At 35.6% G+C, this 23183-nt stretch overlaps 1 protein-coding gene across 1 annotated transcript in view; it reads right to left on the bottom strand.

Moving 5' to 3' along the window:
- The window catches only part of LOC150088856 (peroxisomal acyl-coenzyme A oxidase 3-like), an 82518-nt gene that overhangs the window by 4630 nt on the left and 54705 nt on the right, over positions 1 to 23183 (bottom strand). The window contains exons 10-14 of the mRNA XM_090370943.1: positions 22604 to 22726; positions 14707 to 14817; positions 10601 to 10755; positions 8000 to 8132; positions 7041 to 7195 (exon numbers count right to left, since the gene is read on the bottom strand). Coding sequence (XP_090227069.1) covers positions 7041 to 7195; positions 8000 to 8132; positions 10601 to 10755; positions 14707 to 14817; positions 22604 to 22726 — 677 coding nt within the window. The remainder of the gene's footprint in view (positions 1 to 7040; positions 7196 to 7999; positions 8133 to 10600; positions 10756 to 14706; positions 14818 to 22603; positions 22727 to 23183) is intronic.

A 23183-nucleotide genomic window follows, 5' to 3' on the forward strand; every position in this document is an offset into this window, starting at 1 on the left:
AAACATGGAAATAGAGCTGCAGATCGACATTTTGACATTAGTGAAATAAATGTTTGTCGTTGGAAAAATGATCGCAATTCCATATTTTCATGCAAAGCAACAATCAAGTGCTTTACAGGGCCTAAGAAAGGAAGATTTCCACAAGTCGATGAAGCTGTGATACGTTTTGTAACGGAGACATGCGCAAAAGGATTACCCATCACTCGACAAGCCATGCAATTGAAAGCCGGAGAAATTGCCAAGTCCCTCGGAATAGAGAAAATAATTTTTGAAGGCAGTCGCGGCTGGTGTGACAGACTCATGTGTCATAGCGGATTATCGTTAAGGCGCCGAACATCTATCTGTCAAAAAATTCCTGCACACTTTCAACAGAAGCTGATTAACTTTCAGCGACAAGTGATGAAATTAAGGAAAAAAAGAAACCACTAGTTTAGTCAAATTGGAAATGCTGATGAAACCCGAGTCGTCTTCGATATGCCTCAAAATTACACCATCAACGCCAAAAGTGCTAAAGAAATCAAGATTATAAGCACAGGCTATGAAAAGCAGCATATCACTGTGATGCTATGCATCACCACTGATGGTCGAAAGTTGCCACCATATTTAATTTTAAATATAAAAACCACACTGAAAAATTAAACTTTCCCCAAAGATGTTATTGTGAGTGCACAAAAAAATGGATGGATGTCGGCAGAGCTTATGGAAGACTGGCTAAATGTTGTGTGGAATAGACACCCTGGAAGTCTTTGTAACCCACCTAGCATGCTAGTACTTGATGCATTTCGTGGACATTTGTCCGAACGTGTCAAAAATAAAATTGTGTAAAAACGTGGTGACTTGATTGTGATTCCTGGTGCCACAACTAGCCAATTGCAGCCACTCAATGTTTCAGTCAACAAACCATTTAAGGATTACTTGAGAAAGGAATATGAATCCTGGCTGTTGACCGACAACCTTCCGCTGACACCTGGAAAAATTAAGAAAGCACCGGCATCAAAATTGGCAGAAGTATCAACAGCTTGGAAGCTGATCCCAGAAAGAATAGTAAGGCACTCATTTAAAAAATGTTGAATCACCAATGCTCTCGATGGCTCAGAAGATGATATATTACGGAATAATGAAGATAACAACAGCTCAGAAGAATCTGACCCTGAATGTGAAGTAGACTCTGATATTGATTCATATGCAGATATTGGGCTCAGAAGATTCAGAAGGAAGTGATGAATAACATACCTACTGACAAATACCGGTACTATTGTTGTTAGTATATTGAATTCTATTACAATAAAAATATTTGTTAGATTTATTTTAGTGTTTTATTTTCTTTTTCGGAAATTAAGGTATTGAAATTAAGGTGTGTCTTACAATCAATGGCATCTTAGAATCGAAGAAATACAGTAATTTCATTTTCAAGTAATATTTTCTCCAATGTAAAAATTTCAGTGATTTTTTTCTGCAATTTGTGTTGTATCTAAGTCGACATTAAATGGATAAGAAATTAGCATTAGCAGAGGCATACAATGCAAGAAAGCAAGCTTATGCAGCATCAGCCAAAAAAAACCCCTCCCATTTCACCCCTCCATTCATTCCAAATGCCTGTCCAGCTCAGTCTTAAATTTATTTAGGCTATCAACTAATTCAAATATATTGAACAGTGTAGTTGCCGATAATGATCTTGCATATTTGCAAAATGATTGATTTTTTCCCTTTGAGATCCTTAGCCATTGCCAAAAATTGATATTTATATGCAGAAATACTACTAATCATGTCACTACATTTTTAATTTTTTTTTCTATGTAATCCAAATTCAGATCTCTTGATTTACTGGTAAAAACTGCCAAAAAAAGCCAGATCATACAACCACTTCGTACCTTGTAGCTGCTGATAATCAGTTACGCTCTTTGATCAACAATTTTTTTAATTTCATTCAGCAAATTTTGAAATCTCTAAAAACTTACTCTGACTCAGCCACCTCACATCTGTGTGTAATATCAGATCTGGTTCATTTATAAAGAGTTGCAGTTAAAGTCTCCTTTGAAGAGACTGTCCTCTGATGGAATTCACGATTTTAAAAGCTATGTCCATAACACTTTTAGTATTTAATCTTTTGCTGGCTAACACTTGTTGGTGGATGATATAGTGGTAACTCAAAATATCTGGGAATTCATCATCCTTTTGGTACAATTTGATGAATGCATTAAGGTGCCCGTCACTGCTTTATCTCCATCTGTTGTTATTGATAAGAGCTTAAATAGTGGCAATTTCATTTTTTAATAAAATAAAATTTTTAAATGCGTTAAATATATCAAAACCTCTAGTTCTTTCTTTTAACAAAACCATGCCCAGCAGTTCTTCTCTAGTGGCAGAATCATTGAAACCATACGAAGAAAAATGAGCAACTGAGCTGTATCACTGACATCTGTAGATTCATCCAGTTGTAAAGAAAAGGACACAATTAGCAATATGAGCATGCAATTGTTTGCTCACATTTTTACTCATTTTTTCAATGCATCGCATCACAGTATTTCGAGATAACTGCAGATCTTGAAGAGCACTTTTAAATTTATTTTTGTTCTTAACATTTTCGAAAAGAGAATCTGTTATTCCTAAAAATGTGTCTTTGATGAATTGACCATCAGAAAATGGCTTGCATTTTTTTGCAAGAAGATGACTCACTTTAAATGATGCTACAGTTATTGCTTTAGGTTGTAAATTAGGTGTCATGAAGAAATTTTCTTGTGCAAATCTGGATTTAAGTTCTTTTAATTTATTTTTTTCTAAGGTCACTATTATGTGGAAAATCTGATTCATATTTACCATGGAATGTTGAAGTGCCTTTCTAAATTTCCTATTTTCAGTATAGCCACGGAAGCATTGCAAATCAAACAATTACATTTTTCTTTTATCATTGCAAAAAAGTATTCTAGTTCCCACTCTTGATAAAAATGATATGTTTTACTCTTCTTTTTGTAGTATTCATTTTAAATCAAAGGGTATTAAAATAACGTATAAGTACTGCCCAGTTATTAATATTAAGTAAGCTAAATAAGAATTTGACACATATACTGTGCTCTACACAACATAACTGCATGAATTTTCACAACAGCTCCTGCATGGCAAGAGTAGTCATGTGGTTCAACAGATTTGTAATAAGTGTATGCAGTGAGGCACATAATAATAATAACATTTAGATTTTGACTAATCTATTTTTTATATATATTTAAAATTCATTGTGATTGACTGGTAGATAGTGATCGACTTGTTGGCCACCCCTGCATTAAAAGATCATGTTAAGAGATATAATATCTTAAATAGATTAAACAAGGATTTTAAAATATTGTTTGCTCATTGCTATGATATGGCCACAGAACAGTTGGATGCAAGCAGTAATTTTGACATATAATTAAACTTTACCAAAGCATTTGACATGATCTCACATGAGCAATTGCTGTACAAGCTGGAGCATAATGGATTTACAGGAATGGTCCTGAGGTAGACTGTGATATAGAAAAAGGAAAGAAGGCAAAGGATTGTTATAAATGGTCACTCTTCAAAGTGAACTAGGGTTATAATGGGGTCCCTCACTTTTAATGTTAAAGCTACTCTTGTTTCTGATCTTGAAATAATCTGAGAATAACTTTTACACTGGCAGGGGGACAGACCTGAAAGATGTAAATGAGGAGACTTGGGTGTTATTTTAGCATTAGCATTAGTAGAGGCATTTGATGCAAGAAAGCAAGCTTATGCAGCATCAGCCAAAAAAAAAAAAAAAAAAAAAAACCCACCTCCACTTCACCCCTCTGTTCGTTCAAAATACCTGTCCAGCTGAGCCTTAAACTTATTAAGGCTATCAACCTCCACCACAAGGGATGGCAGTCTGTTCCACCAACCAACCACCCGCTGGCTAAAGGCAAATTTCCGCACGTCTATCCTACATCTGTCTTTCCTCAATTTGAATTTATGCCCTCTCAGGTGATTTTTCTGAGCTAGAGGAAGAATCCCATCAGCATTGAGCATGCTTAAACCATTCAAGGCTTTATACACCTCTATCAGATCACCTCACTGGTGCCTAGTCTCCAGACACTGTAATTTGCAAAACTTAAGCCTTTCTTCATAAGAGCACCCCTTTGTTCCATTCACTAATCTTGTTGCCCTTCTCTGTACTCGTTCCAGCAGCTCTACATCCTTCTTGAAATGAGGCCTCCAGACCTGTATACAGTACTCTAGGTGTGGCCTGACCATTGCCTTATACAATGGAATAATCACCTCCTTATCCCTGCTGGAAAAATTCCTGTATATCATTGACAATACTCCATGAGCTACTCTTGCAGCCCGTCTGCACTGCTCAGAGAACTTCATATCTGCCTGCACAATCACCCCCAAGTCCCTTTCATTCTCTACCACTGTCAGTGTAGTACCACAGAGTTGATACGTTGCTCTGGGGTTGCTGTTTCCCATGTGTAGTACTTTACATTTGTCAATGTTAAATTTCATTTGCCACCTCTCAGCCCATCTGCTCAACCTTTCCAGATCCTGTTGCAGCAGCATAGTGTCAGTAGTGTCCTTGACAACCCTGCCAACCTTTGTATCATCTGCAAACTTGGACATTAAGCTTGATATACCATCATCAATATCATTTATAAATACAGAAAACAATAGTGGACCCAACACTGAGCCCTGAGGGACTCCACTAATAACATTAGTCCACGATGAGCAGTGTCCATTGATTACCACTCTCTGTCTTCTCCCCCTCAACCACCCCTTTATCCATAGCAGCAATTTGCCTCCAATGTCACACTGCTCCAATTTGTGTAGCAGTCTTCCATGTGCAACAGTATCAAAAGCCTTTCTAAGATCCAAGTATATAATATCAAAGTTATTCCCTGCATCCAGTTCTTTTGTGACTGCATCATAGTATCCAATCAAGTTGGTCAGGCAAGACTTCCCCTTAACAAAACCATGCTGTGTCTGAGCTATAACTGAAGTCTTGTCTAAATGATCCTGCAGTGCTTCTTTAACCAGTGCCTCCATTAATTTTCCTGGAACAGAAGTTAAGCTCACAGGTCTATAATTACTTGTGTCAGCCTTTGATCCTCCTTTGTGAATTGGGGTCACATTTGCACATTTCCAGTCTATGGGTACCTCTCTCCTGAGTCCAAGGAAGCTCTCATAATTATGGCTAAGGGTTTGCTTACTTCCTTTGCTGCCTCCTTTAATATAACTGGATAGATCCCATCCACCCCGGGTGCCTTTCTTGTGTTTATCTTCAACAGTTTCTCCTCCACTTTACTCCCAGTTATTTCAAGATTCTGTAGCTGACTGCTCGAGTTGAATACACCTCTGGCATTCCCCTTGCTGAATAACTCCTCATGTGTGAATGTCGATGCAAAATATTCATTTAGTTTGTTAGCTACCTGAGCAGGATCATCAACAGTTGACCCATCAATATCAATTGTTATTATACAATTACACACGAAGGTTACTATACAATTTATGGCATGTGGCCAAGAAGGTGCATGGTGTCATAAATGATTAACTGTACTTTTACATCTAGGGAGAGGGTTATAGTTCCATTGGGAACAATAACCTCCTCCCTAGTTGCAAAGGTAGAGTTCATCATTGGTAGAGTACAAATGAACTGCAAGCATACTGTATTATGGAGTGAAGGCCACATATAAAGAAAGTTCCTTGAAGGGTCCAAAGACAACAGATTAGTTGTATTGTAAGAATAGCAAAGGGACATTCATAAGAAAAGAGACTCCAGATGTTGGACGTGGGCAACAGAGCTTGGAAAATATAAGCATTTGGGGGAAGGAGGAAATAAATGGTGGAATTTTTACATTGAAATGGTATACAAAATCCAGGAGGCATAAGTACATATGAACTATTGGGGAAACCAACTGACTGGACCTCAGGCCATTTATGTTTGATCAGCATCTTGTCAACCACTAGAATAAACTGTCTCTCTAGTTAGTAAAGATCAAGGTGAAATTTAAGGGGGAACTGAACTGACATCTTCTAAAAGTGGGAAGAGTACCATAAGAGTGGATACAGATTCCATGGGCAATTTGTTTATGGCAGCAAAAGTCTCTCTTTCTTACATCATTTGGCCTGTTGTCTCTTGTAAGCATTAAGAAATAAAACAATTACAAGGTTATAAGTTCATATCTGAAAAAAGAGCACTTGTTTTTGCTGATATGGCCAAGGCCCTTATATTATATATAAATACATACATACCAAAGTTAAATAAAAATTCAAGACAAAAAAAAGCCTTGGACTGTGGGAAAATTTACAGACTAAGTTAGTGCAAATGCATTATGTCTATATGCAGTAAATTAACCAAAAGTTATTATAGCGGCATTGTTTCATTACATCTTATATTGTGAATGCCCTCACAACAAGTTGTTTATTCGGTTACACTTTGAATAAGTAATGCTTCCCCAACAGAGAAGGCTATCGTTACTCATTCTCTCAATAGATACCACCACGCAGACAGCCATTTCAGGGTTATTTAGCCCTTTATCGGTAGGCGAATAGGTACACTGACAACCCAGTTATGAAATTAAGTCCGCAATATAAGAGATGTCAAATGATATTTAGTAGTTTAATACTTAAGAAAAATTCGGGGCAAAAGCCCCATACTGTGAGAAAATTTACATATGAAGGGTGAGATAGCCCTGAAACGGTGACCTGGTTGGTGGTATCCACTGAGAATAAGTTACAATAACCTTCTCTGTTGGGGAAGCATTATTTATTTGAAGTATAATCGAATAGGAAACTCATTGTGAAGACATTCACAATATAAGATGTAATGAAACAATGCCACCAAAATAACTTCAATTAATTTACTGCATATAGACATTATGCATTTGCACTAACTTATGTCTATACATACCAAGGATAAAAATTCATACAATACTGCAGTTAAGTTCTGAATCACATTTGACAGTTATCACAGATTTATGATTCTACTCAAATATGATTTTACTATCTAAGTAAGTTTTATAAATAATAATTTTTTTTTTATCATAAAATAATACCTGTCCATCAGAATTTCCAATTGCAGATTTCAGAATATAGTCAGGAGGTGCCAAAACATCAACTAGACTTACGGCATCATCTTTTAACAGTGAACACAATTTCAAGATTCCTTCTCTAATCAAAATATGAGGAACTTGGCCTGTATAATATCCCCCTATGAAATATAAACATCATGCTAAGCTTCTTGAAAAGCAATTTTACCAGCTGAAAAAAAAAAAAAAAAAAAAAGAAGAAGAAGAAAAGAAAAGTGTTCTTGAATGACCTGAAGTAATACTTTCTTCACTGCACTCAGCCTTTCTGTAACTAAGGGAGTAACTGAAATATCCAGGTTCCTGGATATTTCAGTTATTCCCTAATAAACTACAATAAAACATAGAACACAGCAAAGTTCTGTGTGTTTTATATGTTCTGTATGTAACCTAGCAGAGCAAAGTTGGAACATCAATGATCAGCACTGGTACATTTGATGTCAGGAATTGGGATGGTCTAATAAGATCAGACTTTCCAACCCACAGTTTGCAAACTTGTTCATCTGCAAGGTTGTCTTTTTTTTTCTTTTTTTTTTTTAATTAAATTATGAAAGTTCATTCCTGCATACATGTAGTCAGCGCTAGTGTGACTACACAAAGGTTCCACATATTGTTGGAGGAGGCTTTGGAGAGCAAGAGCATGAGCACATCTGTACTGTAAATTGGGTGTCACTTTAAAGCCATCCAAGAACACTCTTATTCCAACCAGAATTAAAATGCAAGAAGTGGATATATGGATCATATACCTTTCTATTGGGATCAGTAGATTTAGTTTTGCTACCCCAACTTTTGAATGCATAACAGATTAACCCCCCCCATCAAAACTAGGGATCCAGTCCCTAACAAAAATTAAACATTCGACAATAACAAAATTTAGCTTATAGCTTATTAATCTTTTTCTCACCTTAATAAGATTCTAATCTTCTTACCTGCATACATTATTCCAAGATGCTTTTCCAGACTCCACATTCCATAAAGCTGACCCATCTTATCTAACACTGAGGATAATTGTACATCTTCAGTACGTTTTATTAGTTCATAAAATTTCTGCAGTGCCGTGTACTAATAAAATAAATTTAAAACAAATTACCCAAAGAGTTAAATTAAAAAAAAAAAAGATTTTGTATTAGCCATTATTAAGAAAATATGAAACACATTAGAAAAATTAAATAGTATATTGAATTTTATAATTAACCAAGAAATCTTTATTATATTGTCTTTGTTAACTCTTGGGCATGGTTCATTGCAAAAACATTCATATATGACTGGCTAGAACAGATTTAAATAGAAAGGGCGTAAATAATATATGAGTGGTGGACCAAAACTGTTTTTGGATGGTAAGTATCTTATTTGCTTATCTTAAATTAGTTTGTCTTTACAATAGAATTAATATCAAAAAAGTAAAGGTTAGCCATGAAACATTTTATCATATATGAATACTGATACTCTGACGTATCTATTACACAATTAGCACTTGGATTCCTTATTCCTTTTAGCAATTTTACATTACAGATGTAATAAAAATTTTATAACAATATTTTACAAAATCAAGGTAGAATAAACTGAGAATTTGAAAAATTAAATCTGCAAAATCTGTTCAAATACTGCAAATAATATTGATATCGCAATGTGAAGAGAAGGAAGCCAACAACTAAACAGATGAACAAAAACAATATGAATGTTAATAATAAAATCAATTTGTAAACAAAGTAACTGAGAATAGACTTTATAGTCTACAATGAATGTGCCAACATTAGAAAAGTACTTTGTGTTTTTAAATAGTTATAGTATTTGACGTATAGTGCAAGGAAGCCACAGGCTTTTGCAGCACTGTCAAAAAAAACCCAAGTAGATAAGAAAATACAAATTACATGATTCCCTCCTCACACAGGTAACTATCCAGTTGACCTTTAAATTGTCAGCCTCAACTACTTACAAGGACAACTTGTTCCAGTAATCAACGACTAGCTGGCTAAAAGAAAACTTCCTACAATCTAATCTAAATATCAACCCCCCTAGTTCTGGAATTCTTTATAACAGTGAAAATTCCACCTTCATTCATTTTACTAATCCTTCTCAGAGCCTTATAAACCTCAATCATCTCATCTCTTAGCTGCCTTGTTATTGACCTCTGTAGGTCAACAACAAGGCCATATAATTGGCATCTTTCTGCCGATCTCTCCATTCAAGTTGCCTTCTTTGGACCCTTTCAAGAAGCTCAATGTCTTTTTTTCAGATGAGATCTCCATACTTGAACATGGAATTCCAAATGTGGTCTTACAATTGCTTTATACAGTGGAATTATGACTTCCCTATCTCTACAGTATAATATACAATAAATCATCGATAGGACAACATGGGCTTTCCTGGCTGCCTGTTTAAACTGTTCAAAAAACTTCATATCTGCCTGCATTGTAACTTCCAGATTCCTTTCCTTCTCCACCAATTTTTAATTCAACCCCACCAAGTGTATAATTTATTTGTGGGTTGCTATTCCCCAAGTGTAAGACTTTGCATTTAGCAACATTAAAACAGAGCTGCCACTTCTCTGACAACCTCTGTAGTCTGTTCAAGTCACCCTGAAGGAGCGCTGCTTGACACTGATTGTTAACAACTCTGCCAATCTTTAAGTCATCTGCAAATTTTGACATCGTGCCTTCTTTCCCTTCGTCATATATACAAAGAATCCGTCAGAGTATGCAACAGAAGAAAGTGATAAACTAAAATACAAAATGGAATATCTCATTTTAGGAAAATATACTTTCCTAAGAAAGTATATTAAAAACAACTTTAGTTAAAAAAAAAAGTCCAAAGGCAGAAAAGATTTATTTATACTCAATTTTAAAATCATATGATACTAATCCCTTTCAGAGTATGTAAGTAAATTTATGTTTTCAAAGGTTGTTTTATATAAGATTCAAATAATGCATCCAATTAATGTACAAACTGTTTTCAAATCTTCTGGTACATACTTCCATCTCTTATTTGTGTTTCCAACTAATAGTGAACAGTTTTAATTAAAATTATGAAATTAAAAAAAATAAAATAAAATTATGATATGAAAATAGTTTTGAAAATCAAAAGAGGAGATCGCAACTATGAGCTGTTGTCTGGTTTAGGTTTTTTAAAAAAAGCTGAAATTCTGTGGAATTCAGATCTAGAAATTAGATTATGATAATTAAGTGAATACAGAAAATATTACAGCACTAAAAAATAATAACAATCATGAATTGTTTTTACAAATTTTCAATGATTTAAAAAAAAAAAACAATTTTGATTTTTTCCAATAATTTTGGTAATGTTGGGTAATGAGATCGGTCAATATAAGAATGAATTAATATTTAGATGCATTCAGATAGTTTTCATTTTTACAGCTGACCATAGCAGACACCCCACTACCCTAAATATGCATGCAAGACTTGTGAATAAAAGGGTTAAGACATTTTGAAATGTGAATTGTTTACATTCATATTTCAAAATGTCTTAACCCTTTTTATTTAAAAAATATTTAAAATTAAGTGCTAACTTACTTGAAAAAATACTTGAGATAATGTGTGACAATAAAATACTTGAGAGTTATTAATTGCAGTAAATGAATCACTCCCTTGCTCAAAATGAACTTGAAATCTATGTGCACTTTCTTTGAGTAGGTAACAAACTAACCACTGAAATGCTCTTAGTAGTTCTGTAAAAATAAAGAAAACATTACATTAATTTTTAGTGATAATATTAAAATTCTTTGAACTTCAGTTTTAGCCTACCAGAGTTATCTCTTTTCCTAAAATTATATATATACACTGATGAGCCAAAACATTATGACCAGAGAGTCATTATACAAATTGAAGCAACTACAGGTGAACTATGGTGCGTGCGTGGGTCAGGACATGGTATAAAAAACACCCGATACTGAGCTCCGTTAATCAGTGTTACTCTTGTTCTTCAGATGGGAAAGGCAGCGGACTTAAGTTTGAAAAAGGCCAAATTGCAATGGCCAGATAATTGGGTCATAGCATATCCAAAACGGCATGGCTGGTGGGATGCTCACAGTCAACCGTGGTTAGTACCTACCAAAAGTGGTCCAAGGAGGGAAAACCCACGAACTGGCGGCGAGCTATTGGATGACCATGGCTCATCAATGCTTGAGGTGAGCGAAGGCTCTTCCAGATGGTATGTGCCAACAGAAGGACGATTATGGCACAACTCACTGGTAATTGGAATGCTGGTGACGGGAGTAATGTGTCACAACACATAGTACATCAAACCCTGCTGAAAATGGGGCTGCGTAGCCACAGGCTGCTCTGAGTGCCCATGCTAACCACAGTTCACCAGCGACTGCGTCTACAATGGACACGCGAACATTGAAACTGGACCTTGAGTGATTGGAAGAAGGCCATCTGGTCCGATGAATCACATTTCCTGTTGCACCATGTGGACGGCTGGGTATGTGTGCGTCGTTTACCTGGAGAAGCGATAGCACCTGGATGCACCGTGGGACAAAAACAAGCCGGTGGTGGCAGTGTCATGCTTTGCGCGATGTTCCGCTGGAATACCCTGGGTCCAGTCATCCATGTGCCGGGCACTCTGACGTCTACCACTTACCTAAACATCAGTGCTAACCAGGTACACCCGTTCATGGCAGTGGTCTTCCCCTCTGGCAGTGCCATCTTTCAGCAGGATAATGCACCATGCCACACTGCCCGGATTGTTCAAGACTGGTTTGCGGAACATAAGGAAGACTTCCAGGTATTGTCCTGGCCTCCAAATTCCCCAGACATCAATCCCATCGAGCATCTGTGGTTTGTGTTGGAACAGCAACTCCGATCTGCGGCATCTCAAACACGGACCTTACAAGAGTTAAAAGATCTGGTGGTTACGTGTTGGTACCAGATACCACAAGACACATTTAGAAATCTTGTAGAGTCCATGCCTCACTGGGTATGAGCTGTTTTGGCTGCATGCGGAGGACCAACATCATATTAGGTAGATGGTCATAATGTTTTGGCTTATCGGTGTGTGTGTGTGTGTGTAGGGTTGTTAAAATTAAAGTATCCCTATGTAGAGGGCTCTGGAGCAAGTTCTAAGGCTCATACTGAAGAGAAATTTGGACATTTGGACAACAGGTACAATAAAGAATGCGCATGGCATTTATTGGAAAAAAAAAAAATTAGTTACAAAATTTGTCACTGTATCACTGTACGGCACATAACTATCTTAGTTACGATTATGCAAATAATGTAAGTTATTTGCATAATCGTAAGTTATTGCCACAGCGTCACTACTCAGCTCTGCTGTATTGTATAAAAGCAAAGCAGTCTCTTCAAAATCACACAGTAGATGTTTGCCTGCACTACAGCAGTAATGCCAATAATGTTGCAGGAAAAGGCACTATTAGTGAAGCTCTACTATCAGAACAGCAACAATGCAGCTGCGGCTATCAGAGAATTCCAGTGTCAGAAGTGCATAAGGCATGCATGGACCTATGACTGTTTGTGTTGTCCGCAAAATGATTGTGAAATTTGAAGCTACAAGACATCTCGATGTTCAACCAGGTAGAGGTCGAAAATGAGTGGATTCCTCTCGTGGTGAAGATGTGGCTATGGCTGTCGTGGATTTATAAAGTCAATCTCCATGTGGTAGTGCCAGCTGTTTCTCGTGAAGTGGACATGCCATATTCCACTGTAAGGCTAGTAATGCATCAAGTGTTGTGGTACTATCCTTACAAGATGCACATGCTACAGCAGCTAAAGCATGGTGATGTAGATATTCGTTTCACATACACACTTAGTTTCCGGGGCAAATATCACTTGCCATGGAGCATCCTTTGGCGTGATGAAGCCCACTTCTGCTTAAATGGACAAGTGAATATGCACAACTATCGTATTTGGGCAACAGAAAACCCCCGAGTTATCCAAGAGGTCCCGTTGCATTCTCCAAAAGTGACAGTGTGGTGAGGATTTACGGCCACATTCATGATTGGGCCATATTTTTTTGAACAGGTAACACCGACTGGACCCGCACCTATTCCATCACTGGACAGCGATATTATGAAATGTCGGCAAATTTCGCAATATCAGAGCTGCAACAATGTGGGTGCCTTCAGGATACCATATTCATGCAAGATGGTGTGCCACCCCACATCCACCGTTGTCCAAAGATTGCTAAGGCAACACTTTACATACGAATAGGTCATCAGCCGTTGTTTACAGACATCTTGGCCACCCTGATCACCGGACTTCACCCAATGCAACTTCTGGTTGTGGGATTTTTTGAAGGACCAGGTGTATGGGGAAGGATATCAAACTCTGGCAGATCTGATGGATAGCATTAGACGTCATGTACTGGCTATTCCAGTTGACACGTTACGTTCTGCTGTAGAAAATGCTGTTCTTCGAATGGAAACTGTTGTTGACCAAAATGGAGGACACATTGAACAACTGTAGCGCTGTTCAAGTGATTTGTATTGCCACAGCACCACATAGTGACAAATTTTGTAACTAATTTTTTTTCCCCAATCAATGGTGAGCGCATTCTTTATTGTACCTGTTGTCCAAATTTCTCTTCAGTACAAGCCTTAGAACTCGCTCCAGAGCCCTCTACGTAGGGATACTTTAATTTAAACAACACACATAGAATGAACTACCTGAGCCCATCTATTTACCTTTCTGCTTTACTTGTTCCTCCTCCTTGTCCTGTGAGCCATTAGTTTTACGTACGCAATATGCAGGATACTACCATCTTCCTTTACTCAATCTATTTTTCACCTTAACAAAGTTTAGCAGCTTTTCACCACTACTTTGTAAACTATTATATCTCTCAACTATCCTGGGCAGTTTGTGCACCATGTATTTAACAGCGTTCATCATCACATATCGTTTCAATTTATACATCCAGCTAGCTTACAGACACTATACCATTCCCCCACCCCTGATTTCTAACACTAGGAACCTAGTGAATCTACACAAAAATATACTGGCACGCCGCCACCTTGGTCATTTTCAGTCTTACAAGGTAACGGTAAGTTCCTTTCTTCTTGCCTATTCCTACATTTCGATATCATTACTTTAGTTTTTAATTTCTTTTGCTTGCTTCTGTAAGGTCATCCATGATCTGTATGCACTACTAATAATAATTATATTTATTGGTACAATTTATTAGACCTTATTCTAGCCACAAAATTTCGTGCTTAACACGTGTCTACAGCTCACACGCACCATAGCATACAGAGCATGTTGGAAACAGAAGCAAGTACATTGCCATCTTTCTCATAATTTCAGCTGATGACCTCTGACGAAGACACTGAAATTGTGAAAAACACTGCAATATAGTCTTATTTTGGTCGCTTTTTCATATCTTATTTTAATTTTTTGCCAACTACCTGTCTCTTTTTCATATCTTACTTGGTCGCTTCATCCTACCATTTATTGCTACATTCTTATCCATTTCATCGAATTCACTTCTCGTGTATACCGTAGATTCAGTAGGATTAAACAAAATATCTTCTTCACAGCATAAAAAATATATATTTTTTATTATTATTAAATGCCACATAAAACATAAAATCCAATAAATCGGTAATAGAGAAATTAAATTTACTGCAGTTTTGTTAACTTAATTAATTAAAATCAAAATGCCCAACCTTGAATATTCAACATTTCATCTTTAGACTGAACATGAAACTTCTGCTGCAGTATGGAATTCATATTCTCGAGGAATGCAACACTTGAAATCTTGGCTGGCAGAGGTTCGCCTGTATATAATAAAATTTTGAGATTCAATTAAAAATATTTTAACTGAGAGGCATCAGTAAACTACTGTTAGTTTTTTTCCTAGTCAAACAAACAACTCTATATAGTACTTCCTTTGTTAGGTAATTATAAACAGTATACACAAACTAGTTATACCAATGAGAATTTTATGCATCTTACAATTAAAACTAATAAGATAAATGATAGGATATGAAAATTTGTTACAGCAAACTTAAGGAGCCTAAAATTAGTGGAGAAGCAAGAAGAAAATGTGTCCATATTCCAAATGGTTTTTCAGCATTTATACCTGGTAGCAACATATGATTTTTTGGTGGTATCATTCTCAGATTACCTTGGATCTGAAAGCTGGGAAACATCACATTTATAGACATAAAACATGACCTCCACATCCAATTAAATAATCAGAGTGAATGGGCTGTTATTGTATTTATGTGGCCATGTGCTATTTCTGGAACAAAATTTTACAAGTTCAGTAAGAGTTGTGACAAACTATAACTGCAATACATCAAGGAAATTAATATTAGTCACTGTCAGCAAAGAAGATCCATACGATTTCAAGAGAAATAGAGAGCACACAAAACAAGAAGATTTGTTGGGACTATGAATAAATGCTTCCTATGTACACACTAGTCGCTTCATTCACTAACATTACATTTTCCTTTTCTTTTCTTTTGAAAAGCACAAAATTTCTATTTGATAATATGTACTGTTGGAATACTCACACTCGGGAACTTTTTTATACTTTGTATGGAATTCCCACTGATTACTTATCACTGAGGCTGTTGTGGGAGATGTAGAAAAAAAATATCCTCTTAGGTGGAGACATCATCTTTGAAGATTGTTTTTTTAAATAAACTTAGTAGTTATTTATTATTTATTTTTTTCTTTTTGAAAATGGAAAGGTTATTTTGATTCATCCTATATATATTATCACATACTGCCATTTCAAGAGCATGTACAAAAAATTTTGGCACATATCCAGATTCTAAAAATCATATAAATCTGTCCTCTCTAACAGCCGTGTTTATATGACTTCTGATCAATTCTAAATAGTTACACAGTGATGGGTTTTTGAATTTTAAAAAATAGCTATGAAGTTCTGAATGGTAAAAATTTATAAAAATAATAAAATAAAAAATAAGCAGACACTTAACTAGTAAAATGTTCATTCATACTAGGTATGAATCTGCTTATTTTTTATTTTTTATTATTTTCCCTATTTTATTATATACCTGGTGGGAAGTACACTTAATTTAAGATCAACCTTGAAAAATCTACAGTATCAGAGCAATGTTTCCTGCCAACATCACTGGCTCCTGTAATACTTTGGTAATTTACGACACAAATTTCTGCACTTCAACGAGCTACAGGAACCAACAATGATGATGACTGGCTTCACTGACAACCCATGCAACAAACAATACTAAAAATTTAATTTTTAATGTGAGCTGCTGTAATGCTCTTCTTGCCATATGGTTATCCCCTTAGGATAAACAGAAATGTTAAAGTCACAAGACCACACATACATGCACACACTCACATTATTACAAAACTATGTGCAAACAATTCTGACATATTCTAAGTGGTCCCAAATAAGAAAAATAAGTTACATAAACGTGTTGTCTGAAAATGCTTTATTTCATAGTTATTACACAAGAAAGTAACAAAAATCGTTTAAAGTAGTACCATTAACCTAACGATGAAGGGAATGGAGGGGTGAATATGCCAAACCAGCAATAAATAAAGCTAATATCTTCCTTGACATGGTTGTTGTTGTTATTTGATTTTTAGGAGCATTAGCAACTAAGGCCATATTGCTCCGGGAATATGCAGTGGTCATTCCCTGACCTTTCCGCATCCTCCGTATTTGGTGGTCACGGGCTCGAACCCCGGTCTAATCAAGAAGCATGTGCTAGGCACTGCTGCTCCTACCCACCTGGCTATGGAGGTGCCCCCTGACATGGTGCAAGAATATTTAAACAGGTATGCAGTGGCAGACACATGCCCTTTCATCTGCAAAAAGTGCAGTCACTGACTCCAGCAGATTACCTTTAATGACAACAGTTCTATCATTGGCTCCTCCCCTGTTATGCCCAGTGTCTTGGGCATAACAGTTCTGCCATTGGCTCCTTCCCTGTTATGCCCAAGACACTGATTTTGCAATCTGAATACAATTTACTGATGAAATGAGCTTTGTGCTGGGCAGAAAAATTGACTCACACAACTTGCATGGGTGAACATAACAAAAGCCATACGGAGTAATGATAAGTGGTGGCTTACCAAGAGCAATTCTCTATTAACATCTGGTGTGATACTGTGGGCATTAGTTAATTGGGCCACATGTTCTTCCATGGCAACTGACCAGCAAAGCTTATGCCTTTTGGAAGATATTTTACTATTATTTCATGAAGATGTTCCTCTCTGGACGAGATGTGACATACAGTTAATCAGTTCATGCATGATGGTGCACCTACCCAATCTAGTCAATAAGTGAGGGACTTACCTTTATGCTATATCATTTATATCATTTATAAATACAGAAAACAATAGACCCAACACTGAACCCTGAGGGACTCCACTATAACATTAGTCCACGAAGAGCAGTGTCCATTGATTACCACTCTCTGTCTTCTCCCACTCAACCATCCTTTTATCCATAGCAGCAATTTGCCTCCAATGCCACACTGCTCCAATTTGTGCAGCAGTCTTCCATGTCCAACAGTATCAAAAGCCTTTCTAAGATCCAAATATATGATATCAAAGTTATTCCCCGCATCCAGTTGCTTTGTAACCACATCATAGTATCCAATCAAATTGGTCAGACAAGACTTCCCCTTAACAAAACCATGCTGTGTCCGAGCTATAACTGAAGTCTTGTCTAGATGATCCTGCAGTGCTTCTTTAACCAGTGCCTCCATTAATTTTCCTGGAACAGAAGTTAAACTAACAGGTCTATAATTACTTGTGTCACCCTTGATCCTCCTTTGTGAATTGGCATTACATTTGCACATCTCCAGTCCATGGGGCCTCCCCTGAGTCCAGTGAAGCTCTCATAATTATGGCTAAGGGTTTGCTTACTTCCTTTGCTGCCTCCTTTAATATAACAGGATAGATCCCATCCACCCCAGGTGCCTTTTTTATGTTTATCTTGAACAATTTCTCTTCCACTTTCCTCTCAGTTATTACAAAATCATCTAGCTCACTGCCAGAGTTTAATTCACCTCTAGCATTCCCCTCCCTGAATAACTCCTCACATGTGAACGTAGATGCAAAATACTCAGTTTGTTAGCCACCTGAGCAGGATCATCAACACTTGAACCATCAATATACAGTGGACCAATCTGATTCATCCCTTTACTTCTAGAGTTTACATAGGTAAAGGACTCTTTGCTGTTTTTCTTTGCATCCTTTGCCAAGGATTTCTCATAATCTGCCTTTGCTGCCTAATCTCCTTTGTGACTTGGTTACAAACAAGCTTATATCTATCATAGGCTTCCATGTCACCCATTAATTTATATGTCTCCTATGCATTTTTCTGCTCTGCCACATGTCTCATTAGTTCATCTGACATCCATTTAGGCCTAAACCTTGAACAATATTTCTTAGTTGGTATGTAAAGCCTAGCAGCTTCCAAGATTAATTCTTTGAATGCCTCCCATTTTGAGTTTGCTGTTGGTAACATCATCAGTTGGTCCCACCATATAGAATTTAAATACTGTCTCAGACCATCATAGTCAACTTTACGAAAACAAAAACCCATCCCTTTACCTGTGATGGTAGTTACCTCTGAGTAAATCCCACTTAAGCACACTGTGATCACTGCCACCTAGTGGTTGCTTTATCTGCAGATTCTTAATTTAAAATAAATAAATGCACAAGGCATAATACTTTAAGAGTTTGGTATCTATATAATATGGGTGTTTAGAATCACCATAGATAACTCTTAATAAACTACAAAGTAGTTGTTGTAGGCATCATTTGCTCTTTCTCATATTGTGCTCTGCCTTCACGACGAGTTGCCATGATATTGCACTACTTCGAATAAGTAACTCTTCACTAATAGAGAAGACTATTGTTACTGAGAATAAGTAACAATAGTCTTCTCTATTAGTGAAGAGTTACTTATTCGAAGTAGTGCAATATCATGGCAACTCGTCGTGAAGGCAGAGCACAATATGAGAAAGAGCAAATGATGCCTACAACAACTACTTTGTAGTTTATTAAGAGTTATCTATGGTGATTCTAAACACCCATATTATGCAGATTCTTAATGCATGAAGAGTATTACTTCCTCTAGTTGCCTCCCGAACATGCTGATGTAGAAAACAATCATCCAATAAATCCACAAAAGCCTTGCTAGTGTGTGAGTGACAACCCATAAATTCCAGTCAATATCCGGGAAATTAAAATCCCCCATTATAAGACTCTCTGATTTACTTCCCCACTCTATTTCCCTGTACAGTTTTTTTTTATACTCATCAGAGTCATTAGGCCTATAACACACACCTACTCTCAATTTTGATCTCTCAGTGCTTATGTCACACCAGACTGACTTCTTATTCTGTGTATCCTTCCTGTATACACTATACTCCGCAAATTCCAGTTCTGCATTCCTTATATCTGTGTGACACCACATCTGTGTATAAAACATGTATAAAATAAAAAATAAACACTACAACTGAAGTGAGAATTATGGTTGGCACTCTTTTTCTGTATTATTTGTCTCAAAGCTATCTGTCGGGCTAGCTGTTATCTTGCCTGTTTGCCGTTAAATTTTAAATTTAGCAAAGGTTGCCTCTATGTTTATAATTTGGACATAGTTAAACAGGCAGATAACAATTAGAAACAGAGAGCCTTGCTAATTATTGGTGGGATATGTTGAATGGCGTTAGCCCTCGAAAAAGTGCCATTCAATGTATCTGATTATCAATAATTAGCTACATAATTATTTTATTTTATAATATTGCTAATTATATGTTTATTTATTTATAGGGTATAGCAATGTAAACCAACACAGGTTATATTAGTCTTTACAGGTTCTTTTGGCCTTATGGCCTGCTTAGTACTTTTATGCCAATGTTTTAATACACTTTGAGTACCTATATAGCAGGGGTGGGCACGCATGAGGTCAATGAGAGCCGCATTCCGGTTTTTCTTATATTATAAAGAGCCACACCATAGTTACATAGTATTAAATACACAAATTCAAATTTAATTTAATTTAATTAATATGATTACATATTCTACACAAGTCCTAAGTGCTATGTAAAATGTATACATATATAAGAAAATATAATTAAGAGAAAGAAAATACAAAATTTTAATCATAAAAATAAAATATAATGAAAATGCATTAATAAAAAGTATAACATTTAACGAAGACCTCTGGTCAAATCTTTGAAATTTGGCGTAAAATTTGTTAAAGCCGTTCGCAGCAATTCAGTGAGATGATGATTGGTCAACTGTGAACGATATTTCGACTTCACGAACTTCATTGTGGAGTACAAAGATTCACAGCAATATGTTTTACCAAAAATTGAAATTAGACGGCAAGCAGCTTTCTTTAAATGTGGATATTTTGATTCTGGCACGAGTTTCCAAAATTCAATTATAGATGTAGATTTGTGCTGCATTTGCAATGCCTGATCCTCTTTCTTCTCTAATAACTCCAGTTCCCAAGCCGCTTTTTCAACGAGTATTATTTCAGAAATTGGAAATCCATCTTCAATAATATCACAAATAAATGGGTTCACAAAATGTGCAAATGTAGATTTCAAACTTTTCAAATCTTCAAACCTATGTTTGAAATCTGCTTGCAATTCTTCCAATTTTTCTTTGTATTCGTCTAACTTTTCTTCTTTGATATTAATTATATTATATTTGCTTTTACTCGTGGAAAATTATTAAATATGTTTGCAAATGTTCTGTAATGTCTGTAAGGAACACTAAGTCAGAAAGCCAAGTTTCATTTTCTAATTCTGGGTATTTTTATTTTCCTTTTTCTTTTGTAAATGTTACGATAGGATTTAGGAGTTCCACAAAACGGCTCAAAACATTGTAAGTTGACAGCCATCTTACAACACACCATAGGGATAAATCACTGGGTAATTCATCTGTTTCATCATTCACTCGCAAGTCTTCTAAAAAGTTCTTAAATTGACTTTCCATTATTGTGGAACATCCTGAATGTCTGTAGATTCGTTGAGAGCTAAACTAAATGCAGTACAATTTTTCAAATCACACATCAAACTATTTTCAACATTTTTACTAACTGCACCAATACGACGCTAATTTGTACGGCTTGACATAGGAATCTGTGCAATCAATTTGTGCAGTTTTGTATTATCTGGATCCAAAACTTTAACCACTTCTTCCAAGTGTCGTTTAATAAGTTCACCTTCTCCATATGGACGTTTGGCACGAACAATATTCCAAGCTATCAAAAAACTAGCTTCATTTGCTCTGTCATCTTCGCGACTAAAAGAAGACAAGAGTCCTTGTTGCTTATGAAGATCAGATTGCAAGGACTTAAGTTTCTCTGTTCGCAAATTTGAATTGAGTGGATATTGAGTTGAAAAGGGGGGATGACTTACTTCGTAATGTCGACGTAAATTGCTTATTTTGTAGTTTGAAATTGTAACTTTACAAATAAGACACAACGACTTTCCATTATTGTCAATAAAAGCAAAATTTTCTACCCATTCTTCTTAAAAGATTCTATTTTCTTGTTCGTATTTTCGTTCTTTGATATTTTCTGAGGTCATGTTATCAAAAAATTTAAATAAATTTAATTCCAAAGTCTGAAATTGAAACAAAATAATTAAATTACTTTACAGCGCGGAAAAATTACACTCGTAATTTTTCCGATTTTTACGCACAAGTCAGTGATGGTGCCAGCAGTGTAAATGCGCGCGGATTTATTTATAATCAAAATAAAAATAGCAAAATATCTAGAGATAAAAATAAAATAAACACAACGTAAAATCCGTATAACAAAATATTAATTCCTTAGTTAATTTAACAAGATTCAGTGAAAAAAGTTCTGAAATAATAAAAAAAAACCGGTTTAAATTTTCAATGAAAGCCGCACTTAACTCAACGAAGAGCCGCATTTGCCCACCGTTGCTATATAGTATCAATTATACTCTTACAGAAGTAATTATATATATATATATCCTCCCCCTTATTTTCAACCCTAGAATACAACTAAATTTTTTGCATGCAGTTGCGAAACACATATACACAGAATGTTTCAAAAGTGCATGAAAAAGTTCTGGGGGTAAGCAAATGCCATTACATGACTTTGAATTTAATTAAGCTCAGATAGCTACTCAAAGGCACGTTCTAGGATCCAAAATAAGAAAAAATTGCTATATATGTCTGAATTGTGGCTGTTCAAATAAAAAAAAAAAAATGAATATGGGGTTTGAATGTTAAATAAATAATAAAATTAACATCTTTTTATTTCACATTCTTGGGCACTCCCTGCTACAGCCTAGTTTGGTCAGGAGAGTGTGCATTACAAATGATTAAAACAAATGTATTTATAAAAAAATCTACAATTCATATTCAGTCAAGTTAATATTAGAGAATTACACTGCATAAATACTCAGAATCACCATTTCAGTGTTGTATATTATAATCAAAATCTAAATTATAATAGTAAAATTATAATATATTTATGTTATAACTGTCCCCTATTATGCAAACAATTTAACATAAACATAAGTTAAACATGTCCCAAATAAAGTTTTAAATGCCACAAACCTGATTGTATCTTCTTATATAGACGTAATAAGTAATTGCTAGTTTGTTGAAGAATAACATTGTTATCTCCTTCAAAAGTGCAATTAGCATCATTGTTGTTTCTTAGGTCTCCAAATCCAGATGCTAAAAATAAATACTTGTAACTATTAATCTAGATTCTTAACTTATTTATATATATTTTTTGAGGAAATAATTAAAAGCTACTAAATCATTATAATTAAGCATTTATTAAACAAAAAAAAAAAAAATACATAAAATGTAACTGAAAACAAATTAAAATAATTTCATCTCAATGCATATAAAATACAAATGAAGAGCACACTTTGCAAGCCTCGTCAACTATCTTCAACATGAATGCTCTTTTATAGTTTATGCAGACTAGGTACATGTGTATTATCATGGTCATCTGGGTTTCATTGCAAAATGTTCCATAAACTATTCATAAGAAAGCAGGTTATGGAATATAGTCCATGTATCTTAATTTTTACTCTCCTTGGTAAATGAAAGTACCAGTCTCTCTAGTAGTAATTCAAATGTCTTTCTAGAAATGACAGAGTCCTGATGAAATAACAAATGAACT

The sequence above is a fragment of the Mastigoproctus giganteus genome, chromosome 3 (assembly GCF_048544385.1).
Source record: "Mastigoproctus giganteus isolate SK-2022 chromosome 3, ASM4854438v1, whole genome shotgun sequence".
NCBI classification, from domain to species: domain Eukaryota; kingdom Metazoa; phylum Arthropoda; class Arachnida; order Uropygi; family Thelyphonidae; genus Mastigoproctus; species Mastigoproctus giganteus.